Source organism: Hyperolius riggenbachi, chromosome 11 (assembly GCF_040937935.1).
Source record: "Hyperolius riggenbachi isolate aHypRig1 chromosome 11, aHypRig1.pri, whole genome shotgun sequence".
In the NCBI taxonomy this organism is placed as follows: Eukaryota; Metazoa; Chordata; class Amphibia; order Anura; family Hyperoliidae; genus Hyperolius; species Hyperolius riggenbachi.
In genome coordinates this window covers 12,504,476-12,531,207 of record NC_090656.1, presented here as the reverse complement: position 1 = coordinate 12,531,207, position 26,732 = coordinate 12,504,476, and the positions used below count along the sequence as shown (strand labels likewise).

General features: G+C 47.0%; 1 protein-coding gene across 1 annotated transcript in view; it reads left to right on the top strand.

Annotated features, from left to right (window-relative positions):
- LOC137538374 (EP-cadherin-like) overlaps positions 1 to 26,732 on the top strand; it is a 98,744-nt gene that overhangs the window by 44,894 nt on the left and 27,118 nt on the right. Inside the window, exons 3-9 of the mRNA XM_068260497.1 lie at positions 6,256 to 6,455; positions 8,604 to 8,744; positions 9,149 to 9,298; positions 10,557 to 10,701; positions 22,561 to 22,733; positions 23,320 to 23,448; positions 23,712 to 23,894. Of these exons, the coding sequence (XP_068116598.1) occupies positions 6,256 to 6,455; positions 8,604 to 8,744; positions 9,149 to 9,298; positions 10,557 to 10,701; positions 22,561 to 22,733; positions 23,320 to 23,448; positions 23,712 to 23,894 (1,121 nt within the window). The remainder of the gene's footprint in view (positions 1 to 6,255; positions 6,456 to 8,603; positions 8,745 to 9,148; positions 9,299 to 10,556; positions 10,702 to 22,560; positions 22,734 to 23,319; positions 23,449 to 23,711; positions 23,895 to 26,732) is intronic.

Below are 26,732 nucleotides of genomic sequence, written 5' to 3'. Positions count from 1 at the left end.
GGACTGCAGGTTGTCACCTGGGTATGCTTCACTGTCTGGCCCATAAAGACTTCTCTATCATTTTATGTATACTCCGGCCCCGAAGCAGTCTGACGTAGGTTGACCCGGCTCTCGACCCAAAACGTTTGGGGACCCCTGCTTTAGAAGGTCCCATCATGGGGTAGATGACCTTATGCTGGTGTGTATTAGTAGGCTGTAGCTACTGTATGTTGACAGATATTGGGTACAGCACATGTAGATGAAGGTGGGTGTATTACCAGCAGGGTATTGGGGTTATGTGGCCACTGTATGCTTGCAGTGGGTATATATTGGTGTAATTGGCAGATATTGTGAGTGTAAGGTAGCAGAATAGTGGATATACTCTGCAGGGTACTTGCCGGGTATGGTGGGCCATGGCAGGTGCGTGCTGGCAGGTTGGTGGACAGGCCACAGTGGGTGCATGGCAGCAGGTAATGGCTATGCAGGTGTAATTGGCAGATATTGTGAGTGTAAGGTAGCAGAATAGTGGCTATACTCTGCAGGGTACTTGCCGGGTATGGTGGGCCATGGCAGGTGCGTGCTGGCAGGTTGGTGGACAGGCCACAGTGGGTGCATGGCAGCAGGTAATGGCTATGCAGGTGTGATTGGCACCTGTTGTATTGTTCTGTGTAGTGAGCTTTTCTGGTATCCCAGCAGGGAGGCGGAGCCTGCATGGAGTAGGATGAAATGCAGTCATTGTACTGTTTGGAGGAGACTAGATAAGGCTGGTGAGATTCTGGGCCTTCCCATCTGTAACTGGCAGGAGAAAGCAGACTGAGGTGAGGAGGTTCTGCACAGTGTGACCTTTGTTTGCTAAGAACAGAGGCCTCCCTGTTCACCTGCCTGTCTGCACCTCCTATTCTGCTGCTGGTGTGTGGAGTTCTGCCCTTTGCTGATGAGACTTCCTGTGTGTTCAGCAGGCCATTACTTCTGACACGAGTCAGCTAAGTGGCTCATCTCCAGCTTGTCTGAGATCGTGCGACATCATCATCCTCCGCCTGCAGCGCCCGTTGCTGTGACCGCCTCCAGCGCCCCTGCCGCTGTGACCGCCTCCAGCGCCCCTGCCGCTGTGACCGCCTCCAGCGCCCCTGCCGCTGTGACCGCCTCCAGCTCCCCTGCCGCTGTGACCGCCTCCAGCGCCCCTGCCGCTGTGACCGCCTCCAGCGCCCCTGCCGCTGTGACCGCCTCCTGCGCCCCTGCCGCTGTGACCGCCTCCTGCGCCCCTGCCGCTGTGACCGCCTCCAGCGCCCCTGCCGCTGTGACCTCCTCCAGCGCCCCTGCCGCTGTGACCTCCTCCAGCGCCCCTGCCGCTGTGACCTCCTCCAGCGCCCCTGCCGCTGTGACCTCCTCCAGCGCCCCTGCCGCTGTGACCGCCTCCAGCGCCCCTGCCGCTGTGACCGCCTCCAGCGCCCCCGCCTGTAAATGGGCCTATCAAATGCAGCCCCTGCAAATGTTTATGCCTCTCTACCAGGATCAGCTGATTGCTGTTGTTGAAAGTGGGTCCCAAAATATTTCTGCAATATCCTTTTCAATGTGGAGTGTTTTAATTATGTAGTATAAAATCCAGGGCTGTGGAGTTGGGGCAATTTTGGATGCCTGGAGTTGGGAAAAAAATGCTCCGACTCCTAATGAATTTAAACTGTAATTAAAATAGAAAATATGATAAAATTTTCTATTTCTCAGATAATAGTCATTAAAAATAATGTGTATATATACAGTAATAGCTGTGCTTAGTCCACAAAAATGAAATAAACCAATCAAAATTAGTTACTTGTGCTGCTTCAATAAAGCAGTCCCCGTATTTTTAAGGTCAGATATACATATCTGATTGTGACTGTATATATGATGTGTACACAGGAATCTCTTATATATACTAAATAACATCTATGCTGTAAGTATAAATCCTGATGTGTAGCTGTGTCACTAATAGAGATGGTCAACGAGATGGAAATAATTCTGCATTGATGCTGATTTATGCAAATGTATGCACTCCCTTTGCTCATGAAATCAAATAATTTGATAGGTTGTTAAAATTTTGGTTTGGTGACTGACTACAAATTAAAGGGTACCTGAGACGGATGAAAAGTTTTTTTTTTTTTTTTGTTTTGTTTTTTTTGTTTGTTTTTTGTTTATACATACCTGGGGCTTCCTCCAGCCCCCTTCAGGCCAATCAGTCCCTCGCTGTCCTCCACCAGCTGGATCTTCTCCTATGAGTCCTGGTAATTCAGTCAGTCAGCGCAGTCCAGCCACGAGCTGCTCCCACAGCCAGGAACATTCTGCACCTGCGCAATAGTGCTGCACAGGTGTAGTATGCTCCTGGCGGCGGGGTGTGTGCATGCGCACTACGCCTGACTGGCTCAAGTACCTGGACTCATAGCAGAAGATCCAGGTGGTGGAGGAGGACAACGAGGGACTGATTATCCTGAAGGCGGCTGGAGGAAGCCCCAGGTATGTATAAAACTTTAATTTCATCTGTCTCAGGTTTACTTTGTTACACAGTAGTACTATACTCTACATATGCACTCCCCACAGAGCTGCAGGGAATCCACTGAGAATGCTGTGCACATTGACCACAGAGGTGTTGTCTGTTTACAATCTCCTTATTCCCCTGCAGAGTACCTGCACATCATTCTTACATGTACCCACACTTACACTGCCTAGGGCCTGATAGATGTTCTTTGTTCCGGTTTGTACCTTTTACAAGTACTCTTACCAAGGACTAGTGTTAGTCTAAAGGGAATAAATATAGTAGTCTACATATCCTTCTCACTTCAGTTGTCTTGTAAAATTCCTAAGCGTTGGCAGTTAAGAGACGAATTTCATGTTACATACTTTTAATCAACAAAATTGTAATATGCAAATTAGAGGAGTCAGTGGAATCCTAAATTGAGGAGTCTGAGTCGGTGGATTTTTGGACCGACTCCACAGCCCTGATAAAATGAGGACGTAGTTACTGCGGTCAGAGGTTTCCCACGCCTGGCACCTGCCCATGGTTGGATATGACACACGGCAGGTAAGGCAGGTGAAAGTTGTGCCCTGGCTTGTAGGCTGCAGCTTCCTGCGTTGTGCAATGTCAGCGTAGTCAGGCTGTGCATCGCTCTGGGAGATAATAGAGCTGTAATGTCAGTGCTGAAGCTCTGCTCATCTCCTCTGGGTATGCATAGCTTGTCCTGGGTGGTGTTGCTTGGGCCTGCAGGTGTTCCATGTCTGCACATGTCTTGTTCTGCGTGGAGGAGGGAACGCCCCTTGCGTTAAATGACTTTCTCTTATGGATCAGATGCAGACAGTGGTGCTTAGGATTTGTATACCTGCAGTAATCGCTCTCCTACGGAGTCTGTAATAAATCATATATTTATGCAGCGTTTGTGTATTTTTGGCATCACTTATCCGGCCCTCTGTGGGGTCACTTAAAGGGAGCCTGAGGTGAGAGGGGTATGGAGCCTGCCATATTTATTTCCTTGTAAACAATGCTAGTTGCCTGGCAGTCCTGTTGATCTTCTGGCATAGTGACTGAGTCAAGACCCTGGAACAAGCATATAGCTAATCCAGTAAAACCTGATCTGCTGCATGCTTGTTCAGGGTCTTTGGCTAAAATAATTAGACACACAGGATCAGGAGGATAGCCAGGCAAGTGGTATTGCTTAAAAGAATATAAACTTGGCAGCCTCCATAACCTTCTCACCTCAGGTTCCTTTTAAAGGGAACCTTAACTGAGCGGGATATGGATGTTTTAACCAATACCAGTTGCCTGGAAGCCCTGCTGATCCCTTTAGCTGCAGTAGTGACTGAATCACACACCTGAAACCAGCATGCAGCTAATCCAGTCTGACCTCAGTCAGAGCACCTGATCTGCATGCTTGTACAGGGGCTGTGGCTAAAAGTATTAGACACACAGGATCAGCAGGAGAGTCCGGCAACCGGTATTATTTTAAAGAGTTTTTGGGGTGTTGTAGATAACCTGAGGTGAGCTGACCATAATCGGGGGGGGGGGGGGGGGGGGGCATATTTACATTTGGGGGAGATGGCGGCCGGGGTCCATTGCATTCATTGGTTCTCAGTGTTGCACACAGTTACTGCTGCGCACCCAAGCGGGCATGTTGGACAGAGTTTTTTTCCAGCTTGCTCGATCGATACATTTGACATCAATCTAATCATTGATCGGGTATTCTAATTATTGCTGCACTGATTTCCATCCAATTCTATAACTTTTTGAATCGGATGGTCGATCTGGCCAATATCTGTAGTTGTAGGGCCAGCTTTAGTGCTGTACATGCTGTGACTGGGCTTACTCTGAGAATTTTTTTTATTATTATTACATTGGATAATACTGAATGGAAGAACAGATACTTTTTCAAAAAGGTGTGGCTCATTTAGCAGATCTACCACCTCTTTACCAGTGTGTAGATCACATGTTGTGTTGGGCTTGCTCAGATACTCGGTGTAACTGCTCCAGGCAATGCTGCCACCCCTCCACCCTGTCTTGTCACTTGTGTGTTGGCACATTATATGAGGCTCTTCACACCCTCTGGCTGCCATGCTGGTGTTACTGGCTGTACAGAGGGCTCATTTCCTGTAAACACTTCCTGGGAACCGTATGTTAGCTGAGTGGGCAGCAGTATGTCAGGGCCTGTGTGCTGACTCCCCTGTTTGCTGACATCACCAGCTGCAGCTTCTATAGACTATCATACAAGTTACTCCTCTCTCTAGGCTTCTGCAGCTTATTGCTGTTCTAGAAGGCAGAGGGCCTTTCAGGCAACGAATATGTCATTATTATTTAGTATTTATATACCGCCGACATCAGCTCTGTACAGAGCATATTGTCTTGTCGCTGTACCTCAGAGAGATGGGCATATGTCTATGTATGTGTAGTGAAATGTACTGTATGTATGTCTAGGGCCAATTTAGGGGGAAGCGAATTAACTTATCTGTATGTTTTTGGGATGTGGGAGGAAACCGGGGTGCCCGGAGGAAATCCACGCAGACACGGGGAGAACATACAAACTCCTTGCAGATGTTGACCTGGCTGAGATTCGAACTGTTGACCCAGCATTGCAAGGCGAGAGCGCTAACCACTACGCCACCGCGCTGCCCATGAGATACTGTTATGCCTGGTATGCACCATGCAATTTCCCGTCAGATTAGATGGGTTAAATTGATGATTTCCAACTGGTTCAATCTGATTTCCGATCATCCCTGTACACACCATGCAATATTCACTTCATATCCTACTTCTGATCAACATAATAATCAGATCGGGGGGGGAAATACATAACCTGTTTGCCAGCGACTGATCCAAATGGATGTTTCTCGATTGGAAGCAGATCGGACAGGCTGGAAAATATTGATTGGAATACAGTCCATCATTCCATGTGTATGTCCGATTCTGGAAGCAGTTTTTCCTAATTGGCTATCAAAAATCGAGATTTAAAGATAAAATTGCGTACCGGTACTCTAGCTTTCTTCTATACGCGGTGTATGATCAAATCTTTCTCTCCAATAGACTGTTATGAAAATTGCTTAATGGAGAACTGTAGTGAGTTCGTTGTATAGAGACTGCCATATTTCCTTTTAAGTAATACCAGTTGCCTGGCTAACCTCTGCCTCTAATACTATTAGCCCTATCCCCTGAACAAGCATGCAGCAGATCAGGTGTTTCTGACATGGTCAGCTATGACAAGATTAGCTGCATGCTTGTTTCTGTTGATTCACACTACTGTAGGCAAATGGCTCAGCAGGGCTGCCAGGCAACTGGTATTGCTTAAAAGGAAATCAATATGGCAGCCTCCATATACCTCACTACAGTTCACCTTTAATTTGTGCCAGGCCTTCGGCCAGGGTCACACTTAGCAGAACCGCATGCGATTTCCACTATGTGGTAAGAGGGGAAACGCATGCGGTTCTGCTAAGTGATCCTGGCCTTAGGGCCGGTTCCCACTATCTAGTGTACATCTTGCAGGACACACGCCGCCACTTGGAAGTGATGTGAGCGCGCATACAGACCGCTTAGCTGTGCCTGGCACGGTTATAGGGATCCAGATGTGTGCTGCAGAAATTTCCAGCACGCCATCCAGAGTCCCAGCAGCATTTTATCTGCACAGCAAGTTCCTGGCCGCATAGGCAGCGCTTCCCTGTGCGACTCGTCTGCAGTGAAAATGCAGATTTGAGCCAACTTTGGCTCTGGAAACGGGGCCTCAATGTTGGTTACACATACTGATCTATTTTTATTTTTATTTTTAGTTGATTTTATTGACTGCACAATACGGAAACACAGCAAATACGACGTGGGAGACTCTCGATTCTTGGTGTCAGCAGATGGAAGTTTGAAGGCAAAACGTCACTTCGCGCTGCAGGGGCCGGAAACTACCTTCAGCGTCACGACATGGGATGTGCAAGGCAAAAAATATTCCACCAGAGTCACCATCAGACAGCGGAGAGAGGTACTGCTCTGTTTGGGGGTCTGCAACAACATGGCTTCTGTAATGTCAACATTAGAAATGCTCAGTAAGCTGCAGATCAAGCTTGCATGCAAATTGTATGCATCTTTTAGTTGTACCAATCAATTTCCTGCTGATTGGCCAAGGTCCAAGCTCTTAAAGGACACAACCGGGCTGGTCGGTGGCTATAGCGACTGCGTGGCTGCTCACGATCGTGCTCATGTGACCTGAATGATGCAGGCTAAGTGAGAGCAATCGCAAGCGGCGCACAGAAAGCCCCAGGCAAGTAGATCTAGGGGTTTTTTTACCTTGGACCTGTCCTTTGAGGTGGCCACACACCGTAGAATTTTTAAAAAATCTCTTCACTTCAAGAATTGCAATCAGTTGTTGTTTGTTTGGCTTTTTTTTGTTTGTTTTGTTTTTATATTTAACCACTTCACCGCTGAGGGGGTTTACCCCCTGACCACCAGAGCAATTTTCACCTTTCAGCGCTCCTTCCATTCATTCGTCTATAACTTTATCATTACTTATCACAATTAAACGATCTATATCTTGTTTTTTCCACCACTAATTAGGCTTTCTTTAGGTGGGACATTATGCCAAGAATTATTTTATTCTAAATGTGTTTTAATGGGAAAATAGGAAAAATTTGGGAAAAAATTTATTATTTTTCAGTTTTCGGCCATTATAGTTTTTAATTAATGCATGCTACTGTAATTAAAACCCATGAAATGTATTTGCCCTTTTGTCCCGGTTATAAAACTGTTATAAAATTGTCCCTATCACAATGTTTGGCGCCAATATTTTATTTGGAAATAAAGGTGCATTTTTTCAGTTTTGCGTCCATCCCTAATTACAAGCCCATAGTTTATAAAGTAACAGTGTTGTACCCTCCTGAAATAAATATTTAAAAAGTTCAGTCCCTAAGGGAACTATTTATGTATTTTTTTTTTTATTGTACATTTTTTTTTAATTTTTTTTAATTACAAAAAAAAAAAAATTGGGAGTGTGGGAGATAATGAGTTAATTTGTTGTGTAAAAGTAATTTATTTGTATGTGAAAAATGTGTAGGGTGTAGTTTTACTATTTGGCCACAAGATGGCCACAGTAACTTTTTTTTTTTGTGTGTTTTTTTTTGTTTTAATGCGACCTCCAAGTGTCCTTCCGGAAGCTTGGAGGAAGTACTTGGAGGCTGGGTAAGATCACAATGATCGCGCTGCCCATCGGAGAGCAGCGGATCATTGCGGGGCTTAGATCAACGAACGGGAATGGATTTTCCCGTTCATTGATCTCCGGGCGGCGGTGTGTTTACTAGCGGCGGGCGGTGTGTTTACGAGCGGGAGCGCGGGCAGCGGCGGGAACGCGGAAAGTACGGATTTCTCCGTCCCTGGGGGTTAAAGGATGGAAAAAGGGACGGAGAAATTCGTACGGGCGGGGGGAAAGTGGTTAAAGGACCACTACCGTGAAAAAAGTAGGCAGTTAAAATCTGACAGAACCGACAGGTTTTGGACCAGTCCATCTCCTCATGGGTGATTCTCAGGGTTTTCTTTTTCAACAGCATTTCCTGAACAGCAGTTGCAAAGTCTGACAAAATGGTGTGCGAGTGAGTAGGGAGGCTGGCTGGTATCTTAATGTTTTGGCAGTTAAACTTCTGTGTCGGAAATTCTGTTGCAAACCAAAAAAACACTTAGAATCCCCCATGAGGAGATGGACTGGCCCAAAACCTGTCGTTTGTCAGATTTTAACTACCTACTTTTTTTTTTTGCGCTAGTGGGCCTTTAAAAAAAATATCTGACTAACGTACCACACACGTTTTTTTTAATTTTTTTTTCCCTCGATGATAAAAATTGATTGAAAGCTCAGAAAAAAATGCTTGGCTCTGTACATGAAGAATTTGTTAATCTACACTAAGCCATTAAATTTTCATATAAATTGATCATAAAAATCCAGCACTCCAGATCATCTTTTATCAAAAATGGGAAATTTTGATCACTTTTTTTTTTTTTTTAACACTTTTGATTTTTCTGTACAGCCGATCGTATTTATTGAATTGGTTTAAAATCGGTTATTTTAATTGTATGGTATTTGGCCACCTTTATTTTGTATCCCTTATTTCCCCCATTTTACATGCATATTTTTTTCTGTGTGCAGAAACCACGTAAACACAAACGCCCAATTCTGACCTTCCCTGAGACGCAGAAGGGCTTGAAGAGGAGGAAGAGAGACTGGGTTGTCCCGCCCATCAATGTTCCTGAGAATCAGAGGGGGAGTTTCCCAATGTTCTTGGTGCAGGTAAGAGTATACTGCCACAGAGTACCATGAGCGGCCTCCATACTGTCCACCCTGCCGTCTGCAGCGGTACATGAGGCGTGTAGACTTGTCCATTTAAAATGGCTGCCGGAGATGGCCACTAGTAGATTAGTAAAGTTATGGATATTTTACTGTTGGGCAGTGGTAATTTCTCATATCTGTGAAAATGTCCAATATTTTACTAAACCGAACTCTGTTCTCAAACAAGCCCTCGCTCTACCAATGCCTAACCCTACCCCTGAGGAAAGCCGACCATAACAAATGCACCAACCTCTCTCAGCTTTACGGAAACTCTGCCACCTCCTGTCCTGATGATGGTGGCACATTTATGGAAGAGCTAGAAGGCCAATCGCATTCCTGTCACGTTTCTTCTGTTTTACCACCAGATTAAATCCAACAGACCTGTAAAGATCTTCTACAGCATCACGGGCCAGGGGGCCGACACACCTCCAGTGGGCCTCTTCATCATAGAGAAGGAGACTGGCCGGCTTTTGGTCACCACTCCTCTGGATCGTGAGGAACAACCAACGTACACGGTGAGTCTCTCCTCCTAGGGCAGGGGTGTCAAAACTCAAATCGGAACTGAACACTAGGACCAAGTCATGGCCCAACCTCAATGTCTAGTGGCCGCCTCGCTCTCCCTTATAATATTATCTGGTGGCTCACTGCCTCCCCTACAGTTTCCTTGTGGTGTCTAGTGGTTACCTCCATCCTCTGTACAGTTCCCTGGTGACTGGCGACTCCCTCCCCTATATAGTTGCCTGGTGGCTCCCCTCTCCTATACCAATTCCCTTGTGTCTAGTTGCTTCCCACCCCTCCCACATACAGTTCCCTGGTGTCTCTTCTCCCTCTCCTATACAGTTCCCTGGTGTCTCTCCTCCCTCCCCTATACAGTTCCTTCTTGGGGTCTAGTGGTTCCCTCCATCCTCTGTACAGTACCCTGGTGACTCCCTCCCCCTATATAGTTGCCTGGTGGCTTCCCTATGTTCCTCCTTCTCCCTGTTCCTCCCTTCCCTTCCCTGGTGGTTATTAGCCCTTCCCCCACGTTGCTTCTCTGGTGAGCTAGGGCGTCGCCTCCAGTATGTCTTCCCTTGGTGGCCTAGAGTGGGCCAAACATAGTGCAAAGTGGGCAAACCCCTTGAGGGCCAAATTGATGGCTCTGAGGACCAGATTTGGCCTGCAGGCTGGAGTTTGACTTGTATGCTCTAGGGTCATGCTGTTATTTACCTTTATATTGCTAGACTTGGCTCCTATTTGAAATACTGGAGATTCAAAGGGGTACAGAGCAAACACCCCAGTATGGCTGCATTCAGTGGAAAGAACTGCGGAGAGTTTTGATGAATATTTTAGTTCAGTTACTCTGCTGATAAACCGTAGATTCTAATAACACATACATGGAAGTCTGGGCAGCCCGGCGGTGGTGGTCAGCGCTCTCGCCTTGCAGCGCTCCATCCCCGGTTCAAATCCCAGCTAGGTCAACCTCTGCAAGGAGTGTGTATGTTCTCCCCGTGTCTTGAGTGGGTTTCCTCCCACATCCCAAAAACAAAAATTGGCCCTAGACTACGATACATACACTACCCAATATAGACATAGGATTATGGTAGAGACTAGATGGTGAGCCCCTCAGAGGGACAGTTAAGTGGCAAGACAATATGCTCTGTACAGCGCTGCGGAAGATGTCAGTGCTATATAAATAATAGTCTGCTCTGAGTGCTCTCCCGCTTCTGCTGCTGCTCTGTTCCATCTGTAGACTTCATCTGCAGTGTGTGTGACCCCATCTTCTGTGTATCGCAGCTGCAATGTCACGCCGTCTCTGCAGATGGCCAGCAGGTGGAACCACCCATGGAAGTGACCGTTGTGGTGACTGATCAGAACGATAACCGGCCGGAGTTCACACAGGAGGTTTTCCAGGGCTTTGTGAGGGAAGGCGTGCAGCCAGGTAAGCTTCTGATGATTGTATGTTTATGTATGTCGGTGGGGAGAGCGATGAGGGGTATCTGCTGGCTGGAGTGATTGGAGAGGACCGATGTCACCTCAAGTAGCAATCCACATCCCTGTTCACCGTGATTGAGTGGTGGACCGCTGTAACTAATAAAGACAACAGAGGTGACAAAAGATAGATGTGTATGTACAGTGCCAGGCACATAGATAACTAGGCGGTGTTCCTCTTTTTCTTTGTCTGACTGAAAGAGTTAAACATCAGGTATGTAAGTGACAGTTTCTGCCCAGGTCAGACTATAGCATAACCTTCACTGATAAGTAATTACAGCCATGAAACACTTTCCTGTCAGTAAGTGGCTTCTGAGAGCAGGAAAGAGACAAAAAGGGTCAATAGTTCATAGATGTGAGCTCTAGCATACTAATCTAGTAAACTCGATTTAAATATAAAATAAAACTGAGGGATATCTAAAAAGTCATTTTTCAGAGGACAGATACAAATGTTTTTTTCCAGGACGTCTCAGGACAGCAACCCTGAGACTTGTCTCCTTCCATTTTAGATTGGACAGGACGCTAGTTAAAAAATTAACATAATGAGATTAGGCAGGAACAGGCAGCATATATAAGACAGCATTCCCTTACCTTCCTCAGTTGTTTTCCTGTCCAGCAGGATGCTGGTTCGCTGGAGGGGCTGGCTACCCATGAGGGAACTTCAGGAGCCGCGGCTGCCACGCTTTCCGACTTGCGCTGGTCAGTTGGAGCCATGCGCGGACGTTGGCCGCACGCATCTGCCTCTCCCTGCATTGTGCGCAGACGCGCTGAAGACTGGAGGTCTTCCGTAGACGGACTTCCGCCGGAAGGACGCACGCATCACATGACGGAGTCATGTGATCGGCTGAGAGGAAGGAGGAAGTCAGCCTGGCGTGCGCTGCAGCGGCCATTCACCGCTATAGAGCTAGGGCTCCGAATCAAGGCGGAAACGGCGCGGATCAGGTAAAAGACCTCAGGTGCATAACCTGAGTTTGGGCGGAGCACCACAGAGTGCTATTTAAGATGGCATCATGGTCATTTTTTCTATTAGGCTGACCATGGAAACACCCGCAGGCTCTTGCTCCCAGGGCTCTGAGGAGACAAGCTCCACTCCCTCTCTGGTATGTGTCACATTGGTTATTTGACTTAATACCTGAATTGTGTGTGTATATTCATTGTTTGAGGGAGGTTCAGGCTTTAGCTATTTCCTTTGTCTGTGTTTTTCAGCCAAAGAATGTAAAGTCGGATTCAAGGCACAAACAGGATAGGCCTACCAAGTCTGATAAAACTGATAAGCCTGATAAAACGACTACTTCTGAAACTAAGTCTGTACCTAAGTCAAAGAAGTGTGCAGTATGCAATACTCGTATGCCGGACTCAGCTAAGCATCTGTGTCAGTCTTGCACGGAAAAGGTGGTTAAGGACGAGTCACCCACTCTGTTAAAAGACCTTATGGGTTGGATGAGATCAGAGATGTCATCAGCTATTCAGGAGATTAAGAGATCAGCCATAAATCCTGATGTGCCCCCGAGTACACCTCCTGTTACTCTACCTTCCGATGCCCCTATTGCTGGTACTTCCCAGTCCCCTATCAGACCACCTAAGAGAAGGAGGATTGAGATAGACTCAGAAAGGTCAGAGGGGTCAGAAGGTGAAATAGACATTTCCTCCCTTGAGGAATTACCCCAATCAGAAATTGATGCATCCGAGAGTAAAAATGTAAAACCATTAAAGTTTGCTTTTTCCACTGACTTTATGAAAGAACTAATTGAAGCAATGCATTGTGCAATGGGTATTACTAAAGAACAAAAGTCTTTGTCACCTCTAGACCAGATGTACGAAAGTCTTTCAGATACACAGTCATCTTTTATCCCTGTTCATTCCAGTCTAAAAGACATTATAAAGAAAGAGTGGGATAATCCGGAAAAGAGGGCTTTTTGGCCTAAATCCCTGGCAAAAAGATATCCCTATAGCCCGGAAGATCAGAAATTCTGGGGTCACTCTCCAAAACTAGATCCAGCCTTGTCCAGAGTCTCTAGAAGGTCTGAGCTTCAGTTTGAAGATTTTGGCAACCTGAGAGATCCCATAGATAAGAAAATGGACAACATTTTAAGACGGGGGTGGGAAGCGGTCACTTTGAATTTCAAACCATCTGTAGCCTCCACTGCAGTTTCTAGATCTTTAAAGATCTGGTTGACTGAATTACAGACCCAGATCGCTACTGGAACCCCTAGGGAAGAGATCCTTAACTCCTTTCCTAAGATTCTGCATGCCACTAACTACCTAACTGATGCGGCAGACGATTCAGTCCGCCTTACTGCCAGAGCTTCTGCTTTAGTGAACACAGCCAGACGAGGCATTTGGGTCAAAACCTGGCAGGGAGACACATCATCAAAATCTAAGCTATGTGGAGTTCCCTGTGAGGGCAACCTCCTCTTTGGTTCTAAGCTAGACGAGATTTTAGAAAGATCCTCAGACAGGAAAAAGAACTTTCCCGTTAGAAGACGTAACTTTCGGGCAAACCGTTCCTTTCGTGACCAGGGCAAAACGGAGACAGAGAATAGATCAGCTCCCAGAAGGAGATGGCCCCCCAATAGATCTCACCGTGCAAAGCCCGGCATACCCTATACCCCGGCCAACCAACAGCCTAAACAATGACGCCAGGATTCCGGTGGGAGGCAGGGTATCTCACTTTTTCGAACACTGGCAGGAACTTTTTCACAACAGATGGCTATTAAACATCATTCTCCAGGGGTACAAGATAGAGTTTTCATACCCTCCACCAAGCCAATTTTTCGTAACTCCCCCTCCAAGAGATCAGGTTCAAAATCAGGTCCTACAGACAGAGGTAGGATCACTGTTATCCAAGAGGGTCATCCGACAGGTTCCCAAATGTCAGGAGGGTCAAGGTTTTTACTCCCCGGTGTTCCTAGTAAAGAAGCCACAAGGAAGTTATCGATTCATCCTCAACTTGAAACATTTAAACAAAGCAGTCCGATACAGAAAATTCCGGATGGACAACATCCGCTCAGTCATAAATCTTCTGCAGGAAAATTGCTTTCTAGCATCCCTGGATCTAAAAGACGCATATCTCCATCTGCCTATCCATCTAGAATCCCAGTGCTACCTGAGGTTTGCAGTGGTGTTTCAAGGAGAGGTAAGACATTTTCAATTTAATTCTCTCCCTTTTGGTATTTCATCTGCTCCTTGGCTCTTTACGAAAGTTATGGCAGAAGTCTTGGCAGTGCTTAGGCTTAGATCTGTGCAAGTGATTGCTTATTTGGATGACTTACTTATCTGGGGTCCATCTTTTGATTCAGTAAATCTCCAAGTGGAGTTGACTATTGACTTCCTTATCAGTTTGGGGTGGTTGATTAATTGGGAGAAGTCATCCCTACTACCCAGACAATACATGGAATTCTTGGGGTTTGATATATGTTCTGTCAGTAAAAGACTGTATCTACCATCACGGAAATCCTCGCTGATGTTAAATTCTGTTCTTTCTTTTCAGAGTTCAGTCTCCATCACTCTGAGAAAGGCTATGGCTGTATTGGGTACCATGACAGCATCCTTCCCAGCGATACAATGGGGTCAGTTGCATTCCAGAACCTTACAGAACTGGATACTATCGAAATGGGACAGAAGCCTGAAGTCTTTGGACAAGAGAGTGACAATTCCCTGGAGAGTGAAACAGTCTCTAGACTGGTGGTCAGATCAGGAACATCTGAATGCAGGGAATCTCTGGGAATTCCCTCAGCAGTCTCTGATCACAACAGACGCGAGTTCCTGGGGATGGGGAGCTTATCTGGAGCAACTACCGGCTCAGGGTCATTGGTCTACACTAATTCAGAGCAGATCATCAAACTACAGAGAACTACGGGCTGTTTGGGAAGCTCTTCAGACCTTCTCCCTACTTATACATCAACATCATGTTGTAATCAGGACAGACAACAACACGGTAGTGGCCTACCTCAACCGTCAAGGGGGGACAAGGAGCAGATCTTTGTGGAGTCTAACCTCGAAGATTCTTTGCTGGGCGGAAAAGAATTTAAAGTCCTTGAAAGCGGTTCATCTGAAGGGGGCTCTAAATTGCGTTGCAGATTATCTAAGCCGAAAGATGATCTATCAAGACGAATGGTCTCTAAACGACCAAGTATTCAGGCAGATCTCTCAGCGATGGGGAACACCAGAGGTGGACATGTTCGCAAGAAGGAACAATGCCAAATGTCCTCGATTTGCCTCCCTGTGTCCACAGGACAATCCCTGGGTCCTGGACGCCTTTTCAGTCAATTGGAACAAGCATCATCTTTACCTTTTTCCTCCCTTGGGACTGATTTCAAAGGTACTGAGCAAGATTCAACGAGACCAGGCCCAAGCAATCTTGGTAGTACCATTTTGGCCCAAGAGATCCTGGTTTGCTCTGCTACAAAGTTTAGCCTCAGATCATCTGATCCTGCCGGATCGACCGGACTTGTTGAGCCAGGGTCCGGTTCTGCATCACAATCCAGGAATCCTTCACCTTTCTGCCTGGAGCCTGAGTGGCAACTATTAAAGAGGAAAGGATTCTCTAACAGGTTGTCGGAGACACTTATCCAGAGCAGGAAGAAAGTGACAAGACAGATTTACGCTAAAGCATGGAATACCTATAGCAACTGGTGTACATCTACATCTAAAGATCCAGTCCTCTCTTCTTCAGTGCTGGAGTTCTTGCAGGAGGGATTCCAAAAAGGCCTGAGCTCTAGTACTCTGAAGGTTCAGACCGCGGCATTGAGTGTATTCTTAGAGAGAAGATTGGCGGAGGAGGAATACGTTGTCCGTTTTTTTAGGGCACTAAAAAGACTAAGACCTGCAGTACAGATAAAAGTACCTACTTGGGACTTGAACACAGTATTGCAGGCTCTATGTGAAGCTCCTTTCGAACCAATCTCGGAAATCTCAGAGAAACATCTCACCTTGAAAATGGCTTTTCTTCTAGCCATAACTTCTGCACGAAGAGTGGGAGAATTACAGGCGTTATCAGTCAATGAACCATACTGTACCATTTCAGAAGACAGAGTAACTCTTCGCCTAGATATCTCTTTTCTACCCAAGATTGTATCCAAATTTCATACATCTCAGGAGATTCTATTACCAACCTTCTGTAGTAACCCATCAAATCAGAAAGAGGAAAAGATGCACTGTCTCGATGTGAGGAGGTGTTTAATACAGTACATTCAACAATCTAAATCTTGGAGGAAATCCAACGCTTTGTTGATTCTCTTTGCTGGTAAAGGCCGTGGCAGACAGGCCTCTAAATCATCCATAGCAAGATGGATCAGACAGGCCATTGCATTATCCTATATCCAACAGGGAAAGCAATTATCTGGACCAGTGAAAGCACATTCAACCAGAGCTGTGTCAACATCATGGGCAGAGAGGGCAGGAGCTACTATAGAGCAGATATGTAAAGCGGCTACCTGGTCAAGCCACAATACGTTCGTTAAACATTATAGACTGGACTTATCATCCAATTCTGATTTATGTTTTGGTAGACGTGTGTTGCAGGCTGTTATCCCTCCCTAATAAAGTTTCTTGTTTATCTTCTCAGGGTTGCTGTCCTGAGACGTCCTGGAAAGACAAACTTACTTGTGGTAACGTCTTTTCCAGGAGTCGGAAGGACAGCACCCTTGCTACCCACCCGAATAAAAGAAATTTGTTGAAGCATCATTCTGTGTGGAGTCTTTTTTATTACTGAGGAGGGTAAGGGAATGCTGTCTTATATATGCTGCCTGTTCCTGCCTAATCTCATTATGTTAATTTTTTAACTAGCGTCCTGTCCAATCTAAAATGGAAGGAGACAAGTCTCAGGGTTGCTGTCCTTCCGACTCCTGGAAAAGACGTTACCACAAGTAAGTTTGTCTTTTTCTTTCATCAGTTTTTCACTTTGGATGTCCTTTAAGCCTTTTACACACCATGCAATTTTCTGATCAGATCCTACTGCCGATCGAGAAAATGAGATATAAGGAAAAATATCCCGCCTACTGATTGCCAGTGACCGATCCAAGCTCAAAATCCATCCGTTTCTCAATTAGAAGCAGATTGTACACGCTAGAAAATTTCAATTGAAATACTGACTACCATTCTCTGTGTGTTCTTTTTGATTAATCTTCCATTTGGAAAATCTGATTGGAATTTCAAAAATTTCAAACATGTAATGCTAGAGCTTTTTTTCGATATCCAGATTTCCGATATTCAGATCTGTCATCTATTGATCTGAATTTGGAAAATTGCATACGTGTAGGTTAGCTTTATTCCCTGTTCAACTGGTGTCCGATCTGCTCAAGCACTTTATTAGTATCTGGAGTGAAAATTGCATGGTGTGTACCAGGCCCTAGAGTCTCGCATAGTTTGTGTCCTGCAAGTTCTTTCCTTGATTCATCTTGCATGCAGATTTAATGAAAACGTTATGCAACTTGAAATTTGACCAATCAAAAACACTTCTTTACGATTGGCTCAAATTTGCATTCAAGTTTGAATTATTTAAAAACACAAACACATGTGCACATGACAGAAGGTGGGCCCTGGAGACTGCCACCGCCCAGGACCGCCAAACCCACATATGACACCAAGAGAGGGAGTCAGTGCAGGTGAGCCCTGGTGCTGCCACCGCCAGAGGATTCACCCACACCGCCTCCAAATGCAAATGCTCACTCTCAGCCAGCAATCTTCCATTTTATATGGTCCACAGACAGCCCGTCAGCCAATCAAGTGTAATGGTGTACAGCGTGTCTGTAGTACCAAATCTAGCAGGAATTGCAAAAGTTCAGTAAAAACAGCAGAGGGCTGGGACGCACTACAAAGCGCAATCGCAATCCCTAGCAATTTGTGATAGCTTTGCAAGCGATTTTTGAGAGCGATTTTCCCTGCCCCTATACAATACATTAAAATTGCACACACTCCCAAAATGCTGCATGTCCTGTGATTGGCCTAATCGCAAGCGCAGTATTGGAATCTGTCCCCTCCATTTACGTTGTCAGTGTTTAGGGAATCTTTTAATTGTTAGCAATTTTCTAAACTCTAAAAAACAAAAAAAAACCTGTCTAGTGGGTTCGGTTGGACCTAATCGTGGACTGTGACCAGCAGGTAAACATCTCAATACCAGAATTATGTGAAAGAGGACAGACCTCTACCCTGCTCCCCCTACATCACACAGTAAATTATACCCTGATTTACACTATTGTTGCAAATAATCAGTACGGGGCTCAAATCAGTAGTGAAAAAAGGGAGGGAAACAATTTTTTACTCAAGGACTACAAAGCACAGAAAGTGCGTCAGGACACATCTCTGTAAGATCAACAGCGCTGTTGCACACGCAAACTGACCACACACACCACCTACAGCTCCACACACACCACCTACAGCTGCACACACACCACCTACAGCTGCACACACACCACCTACAGCTGCACACACACCACCTACAGCTGCGCACACACACCACCTACAGCTGCACACACACACCACCTACAGCTGCACACACACACCACCTACAGCTGCACACACACACCACCTACAGCTGCACACACACACCACCTACAGCTGCACACACACACCACCTACAGCTGCACACACACACCACCTACAGCTGCACACACACACCACCTACAGCTGCACACACACACCACCTACAGCTGCACACACACACCACCTACAGCTGCACACACACACCACCTACAGCTGCACACACACACCACCTACAGCTGCACACACACACCACCTACAGCTGCACACACACACCACCTACAGCTGCACACACACACCACCTACAGCTGCACACACACACCACCTACAGCTGCACACACACACCACCTACAGCTGCACACACACACCACCTACAGCTGCACACACACACCACCTACAGCTGCACACACACACACACACACACACACACACACACACACACACACACACACACACACACACACACACACACACACACACACACACACACACACACACACACACACACACACACACACACACCACCTACAGCTGCACACACACACCACCTACAGCTGCACACACACACACACACCACCTACAGCTGCACACACACACACACACCATCTACAGCTGCACACACACACACACACCACCTACAGCTGCACACACACACACACACCACCTACAGCTGCACACACACACACACACCACCTACAGCTGCGCACACACACACCACCTACAGCTGCACACACACACACACACCACCTACAGCTGCGCACACACACACACCACCTACAGCTGCGCACACACACACACCACCTACAGCTGCACACACACACACACACCACCTACAGCTGCACACACACACACCACCTACAGCTGCACACACACACCACCTACAGCTGCACACACACACACCACCTACAGCTGCACACACACACACCACCTACAGCTGCACACACACACACCACCTACAGCTGCACACACACACACCACCTACAGCTGCACACACACACACCACCTACAGCTGCACACACACACACCACCTACAGCTGCACACACACACACCACCTACAGCTGCACACACACACACCACCTACAGCTGCACACACACACACCACCTACAGCTGCACACACACACACCACCTACAGCTGCACACACACACACCACCTACAGCTGCACACACACACACCACCTACAGCTGCACACACACACACCACCTACAGCTGCACACACACACACCACCTACAGCTGCACACACACACACCACCTACAGCTGCACACACACACACCACCTACAGCTGCACACACACACACCACCTACAGCTGCACACACACACACACACACACACACACACCACCTACAGCTGCACACACACACACACACACACACACACACCACCTACAGCTGCACACACACACACACACACCACCTACAGCTGCACACACACACACACACACCACCTACAGCTGCACACACACACACACACACCACCTACAGCTGCACACACACACACCACCTACAGCTGCACACACACACACACACACACACACACACACACACACCACCTACAGCTGCACACACACACACACCACCTACAGCTGCACACACACACACACACACACACCACCTACAGCTGCACACACACACACCACCTACAGCTGCACACACACACACCACCTACAGCTGCACACACACACACCACCTACAGCTGCACACACACACACCACCTACAGCTGCACACACACACACCACCTACAGCTGCACACACACACACCACCTACAGCTGCACACACACACACCACCTACAGCTGCACACACACACACCACCTACAGCTGCACACACACACACCACCTACAGCTGCACACACACACACCACCTACAGCTGCACACACACACACCACCTACAGCTGCACACACACACACCACCTACAGCTGCACACACACACACACCACCTACAGCTGCACACACACACACCACCTACAGCTGCACACACACACACACCACCTACAGCTGCACACACACACACACCACCTACAGCTGCACACACACACACACCACCTACAGCTGCACACACACACACACACCACCTACAGCTGCACACACACACACACACCACCTACAGCTGCACACACACACACCAACCACCTACAGCTGCACACACACACACCAACCACCTACAGCTGCACACACACACACACCAACCACCTACAGCTGCACACACACACACACCAACCACCTACAGCTGCACACACACACACACCAACCACCTACAGCTGCACACACACACACACACCACCTACAGCTGCACACACACACACCACCTACAGCTGCACACACACACACCACCTACAGCTGCACACACACACACCACCTACAGCTGCACACACACACACCACCTACAGCTGCACACACACACACCACCTACAGCTGCACACACACACACACCACCTACAGCTGCACACACACACACACCACCTACAGCTGCACACACACACACACCACCTACAGCTGCACACACACACACACCACCTACAGCTGCACACACACACACACCACCTACAGCTGCACACACACACACCACCTACAGCTGCACACACACACACACACCACCTACAGCTGCACACACACACACCACCTACAGCTGCACACACACACACCAACCACCTACAGCTGCACACACACACACCAACCACCTACAGCTGCACACACACACACCAACCACCTACAGCTGCACACACACACACCAACCACCTACAGCTGCACACACACACACACCAACCACCTACAGCTGCACACACACACACACCAACCACCTACAGCTGCACACACACACACACCAACCACCTACAGCTGCACACACACACACCAACCACCTACAGCTGCACACACACACACCAACCACCTACAGCTGCACACACGCACCACCTACAGCTGCACACACGCACCACCTACAGCTGCGCACACGCACCACCTACAGCTGCGCACACGCACCACCTACAGCTGCGCACACGCACCACCTACAGCTGCGCACACGCACCACCTACAGCTGCGCACACGCACCACCTACAGCTGCGCACACGCAAACATTGGGCCCGTACAAAAAGTCAACTTACTACTTGGGTAGCCACAAACTATTTCAACAACTCCACAAATGTTCCATTGAGTGACAATAAAGCTTAATATAACCAAAGTCCATCTTCAGCCTCCTGCGTAGCATGAAACCTGCTCCAGCAGATCCACAATATCCTGGGTTATTTCAGACAATAAGACATGCTGATTTACTTCTACTCGCGGAACCTCTAATCCTGGCTGGAGATTGTAAATCCCAATAGGTTAGGAAATTTCAGGGATTGAGGGACCCCGGCGAGAGTGCAATGCAGCAATTAACAGTCTGCTGAACACTATCTTCTCCAGGAATTGTGAGAGCGAGCCTGTGAATGCCTGCTTCAGTTACCTAAGGCATGCTAGCAAGTGCATCCCGGCATCCGCGTCTGGCAGCACATGTCAGATCGCTAAACCGAGCATTCAGGGATTATAGAGTACCGGGTGGAAAGCGATACACTGGCTCCCGTTCACCAAGACATCCCAGTCGGGATATTTCCAGAGGGTACCCGGGCGGACCACTCTGGCAGCATGCGTCAGCCGACTAGTTTCGTCTGTCACTTCCGGACTTCCTCAGGGCGTGGCTTCAGAGTGGTGGGCCACTCCTTTACTATGTACTTCTGGCTCCTCCCTCCTCACGTTGATTGGCCAGGCATGCCATGTCTATCAAAAGGATCTACACTCGGCAGTGTTCTCCCCAGAATTTTTTTTCAAGCTGAGTGGCATGAAAAAGTAGCCGGGTGGGGCGAGATGAGAGAATCCAGGGCCGGTGCTTCTGTGAGCAACTCTGCTTACAGCAGAGGAGGAGGTGAGCCGATGACAGCCGGGTGGTCACCAAACCTAGCCGGGTGGAGCACCCGGCTAAAAGAGCCTGGGGAGAACACTGCTCGGATACACCCACTTCCTCACATTGCTATTTTCTGGATCTCGCACTTACACTGCACTATATGAGTATAAAGGAGAACTCCACAGATCATCTCTCAACTCAAAAGTTCGTCTCAATACCCCACTCCCTAACCACTAACCTTCATCTGCATACTGGAAGCTGCAAAAAAAACAAAAAAACTCTGGGGCATATGACTGGAGGGGGGCAAAGGGCTCGGTTTGAATTATTTGCATTTTATTGACCACTTCTAGTCTCTTATGATTTTAGTCTCTTTATGAAGCTGCTGGTTGGGGGCATGGTTTTATTGCATGCTCCGCCCCTTCCTGTTTATCTCATTCTTGTCTGTGTAACAGGTACTGCTGTGATGAATGTGACCGCTACGGACGCAGATGACCCCATGACGGATAATGCTATTCTGGGCTATTCCATTCTGAAGCAGACCCCCGAGGAGCCGTCAGCCGGTCTCTTTACCATCAACAAGGAATCTGGACTCATTAGTGTCATTGGCACAGGCCTGGACAGAGAGGTGAGAGGTCCTCTTCATTCTCTAGACACTGACAGCCAGGAACTGCGGGCACCCATCATGTCCTGCCGCCAGGGAAGATGGATTTGAAAACTTGGGGTGCTGAAAGAATGCTGTTCGGCCAACCCCGTTCTCGGCTAATGTTTTGTGTAGAGATGGCCGAACATCACAGAACGCAGTCGCAAATTTTACCACAAATTCACAAAATGAACATTTGTGGTGAGCAAATTGGGTACAAGTGGGGAAAAATGGTTTCGGAAAGACTCAGTCGTTTTTGAGAAAATGGATTTTGAATAATGTACTTCAAAGAAAAGTTGTTTTTTTTTGTGTTTTTGGTTTTTTTTCCCGCAAAATGACATTCTACAGCAGAATTCAGAATGGCATTGCTCTGGGGCTTTCTATACAACTTAGTATAGCGAGTCCAGGCCCGGGGAGGGTGTCTCTGTCTGTCTATTGCTGTCCGTCTGTTAAATGCGAACTTGAATTCCAGACAAAAAAATTTTTAGGTAAAAAAAAGTTGAAGGGGAAACAAATGTGTCCATCCCTAGTTATGTCTTGAATATTATTTATTTTTTTCCTCTATTTACAGAGAGTGCCACAGTACACCCTGATAGTCCAAGCTGCTGATATGGAAGGCAAAGGTCTGTCCACCACTGCAACAGCTTTGATCCAGATCACAGACTCCAATGATAACGCACCGGTGTTCGACCCTGTGAAGGTAAGTGCCAGCTGCGAAGTGTGTGGGGTTTTTATATACTTAGACTGCTATAGTTGCCGGTTAATAACCGCGAGAGGAACTGTAGGTTTGTTCTGAACCCGAATCTGTTTATAACCTTGTGCCATCTCTGTCCCCTGCACCTCTATGCAGATGCAGAAATGTTAGTATGTTTCTGGCTTGTGTTCTTGTTTTCTCATCCCGTTATGTAAGCCTTTACGATGTTCTGTGTGTTCTGGTCTAACACCGGCCTCTCCTTGTGGCAGTACTCCGCCGTGGCGCCTGAGAATGAAGTGGGATTTGAAGTTCTGAGGTTGTCCGTCACAGACAATGATGAGATGTACACTCCTGCCTGGCGCGCTGTATATGAGATCCGGGGTCCAGAGGCCAGCTTCTTCTCAATCTCCACAGACCCCGATAGCAATGTTGGCATCCTTACTACCGCCAAGGTGAGTGCTGGGAACTAAAGTACCCGATATTGGGAATCGCAAATAAGGTAGAAAGGTGCTAAAGAGGTATTGTCACTTAGTCGTCATTTTCACTACTATATACACTTCAAGAATATTTTTTCCGGTTGGTGAAATATTTTAGGTCAATACGTGCCGCTTTCAATAAGCAGGTGGTGTAAGCAGCAAGCATAACTTTGCCACCTTTTTATCATGAAATAACCCACACTGCAGACTGACTCACACAGGAGGGGATGCTCCTGCTTCTCGCTCAGTGATCTATGGAGTGCTCCATTCCCCTAATCGGGCTCAAGCGGAGCTCCTCCCACTTCTCCCTGTCTGCCTCCCAAGTCTCAAAAAATATTGGCTTCCCTACTAAAATGTCTCTAGACTGATGGATCTAAAGTTGGCCACACACAATACAATAAAATTATCAGATTTTACAGCAATTCGATAAAAACGAACGAATTTCACAAAAAAATTGAAAGGTTTTTCTTTTTTGTTTTTTTTTTTTCATTCAACTGTGATCCGATCGGATTTCTCCCCTCTGCCTCTGCAATGGCTAGTAACCTCCTCCTCCTGCCCAGACTGAGCTCCCATGAGCCCTTGCTACTGTCTGAAAATGCCAAGGCTCTCTGAAAAGCTGTGGGCGAGGCTTGTTTAGTTTATAGGGAATTAGAGTATTAAAACGTATTTGGCTTGAGGATTTCCCTAAAAACTCTATGAAAGGAACACAATTATGCAATGAGTAAAAGTTTATCTCGGATCCACTTTAAGTAAAAGACCATAAGATAAGTTTTATGCCGGCACGGAACATCACATTGCAGAAACTTCTCTCATTGCGGGCCTGCAGGGGGTGGCTGGGAGATCTCGCCCTTGTATGTCAGCCACGTCTCTCCCTCCTGTAAAGGAGATATTTATCTCGTGCTCTGTACAGAGATCATATTGTGCTGGTCTGTCTCCTGATTACCACCTGACTGCCTCGTGCCTCTGGCCTCCCTCTGTCCACCGGCTGTCTATTACATGCTGTACGCCCTTCATACTGTCTATTTATACCAAATCCACTTACTTCTCATTACAAGACTCTGGTTCAGCAGCCTTGTACTTCTGTCCTGTACAATGGCAGAGTTCCCTTAAAGGACCACTATCACGAAAAAAAAGTAGGCAGTTAGTTAAAATCTGACAGAAGCGACAGGTTTTGGGCCAGTCCATCTCCTCATGGAGGATTCTCAGGGTTTTCTTCGTTTTCAACAGCATTTCCTGAACAGCAGTTTAACTGCCAAAATAGTAAGATGCCAGCCTCCCTACTCACATTCACATTATTTTGTCAGACTTTGCAGCTGCTGTTCAGGCAATGCAGTTGAAATCAAAGAAAACCCTGAGCGTGTACCCCATGAGGAGATGGGACTGGCCCAAAACCTGTCAGCTCTTTCAGATTTTAACGGCTTACTTTTTATTATTTTTTTTGCGATTGTGGTCCTTTTAAAGGATGACTATAGTGAACAAGCATGCAGCAGATCCGGTGTTTCAGACTTTAAAGTCTGATCTGACAAGACAAGCTGCATGGTTGTTTCTGGTGTTATTCAGATACTACTGCAGAGAAACAGACCAGCAGGGCTGCCAGGCAACTGGTATTGATTAAAAGGAAATAAATATGGCAGCCTCCATATACCTCTTACTTCAGTTCCCCTTTAATTACAACCGGGAGTAATTTGACACATCATGACAGTTTGGAATAGTCCATCTACATAGAGGATTCTCAGTCCTTCCCTTTTTTTTTTTTTTTTTCCCCTCGAAGTGCACTCTATGGAAAGTATCTATACACGGATAGTGGCCAGTCTCTCTACAGCCTCTCACTATTCTGGCAGGTGGACTGATCAACTGCTGTCTAGTACGCGATTTTTGAAAGGAGAGCAGTGTCTCCCATGAGGAGATGCACTACTCTAAAAACTGTCAGATTTTTACTGCCTACTTTAAGTGAAAGTGAATTGGGGAAAAGGTCATTTATAATGCATTTTAATCTGGAACAAGTGTACATTTTCTACATACGCGTTCATTTTATGTGATTGTGGTGCTTTAACCACTTCACATCCAGACCTTGTTTCCCCCTTATGGACCAGAGCAGTTTTGACCTTTTAGCTATGTCCCTATTAAATCAGCAATAACTTTATCCCTACTTATGACACCTAAATGAAAGGTGTTCAACACCTATCCTAAATCAACCCCACAAGACTCACTATAGTTATATGTAACACACCTACATGGCCTTGATGTCACACACTATGTACTCTACAAACAGGTAAGCTTTATAATTATAGGAATACTGATATTGATCAGCTACACACATAAAAAAAAGTTCTCAATATTTAAAGCAACCCTGAAGTGAGAACTCACCCCATCCCCTCTGACTTGGGAGTCTAACTCATGACCTCATGCTTTAGTCAGGGGCAGTACCTCTGGCCTGTCTGGCTGACTTAAAGAGAACCCGAGGTGTGTTTAAAGAATGTTATCTGCATACAGAGGCTGGATCTGCCTATACAGCCCAGCCTCTGTTGCTATCCCAAACCCCACTAAGGTCCCCCTGCACTCTGCAATCCCCCATAAATCACAGCCACGCTGTGAGGCTGTGTTTACATCTGTAGTGTCAGTCTCGGCTGCTCCCCCGCCTCCTGCATAGCTCCAGTCCCTGCCCCCGTCCCTTCCCTCCAATCAGCAGGGAGGGAAGGGATGCAGGCGGGGACCGGAGTTCTGCAGGAGGCGGGGAGAGAAGCAGACTGACACTATAGAGATAAACACAGCCAGCTCTAACAAGCTGTTTGTCAGCAGGGCTGTGATTTATGA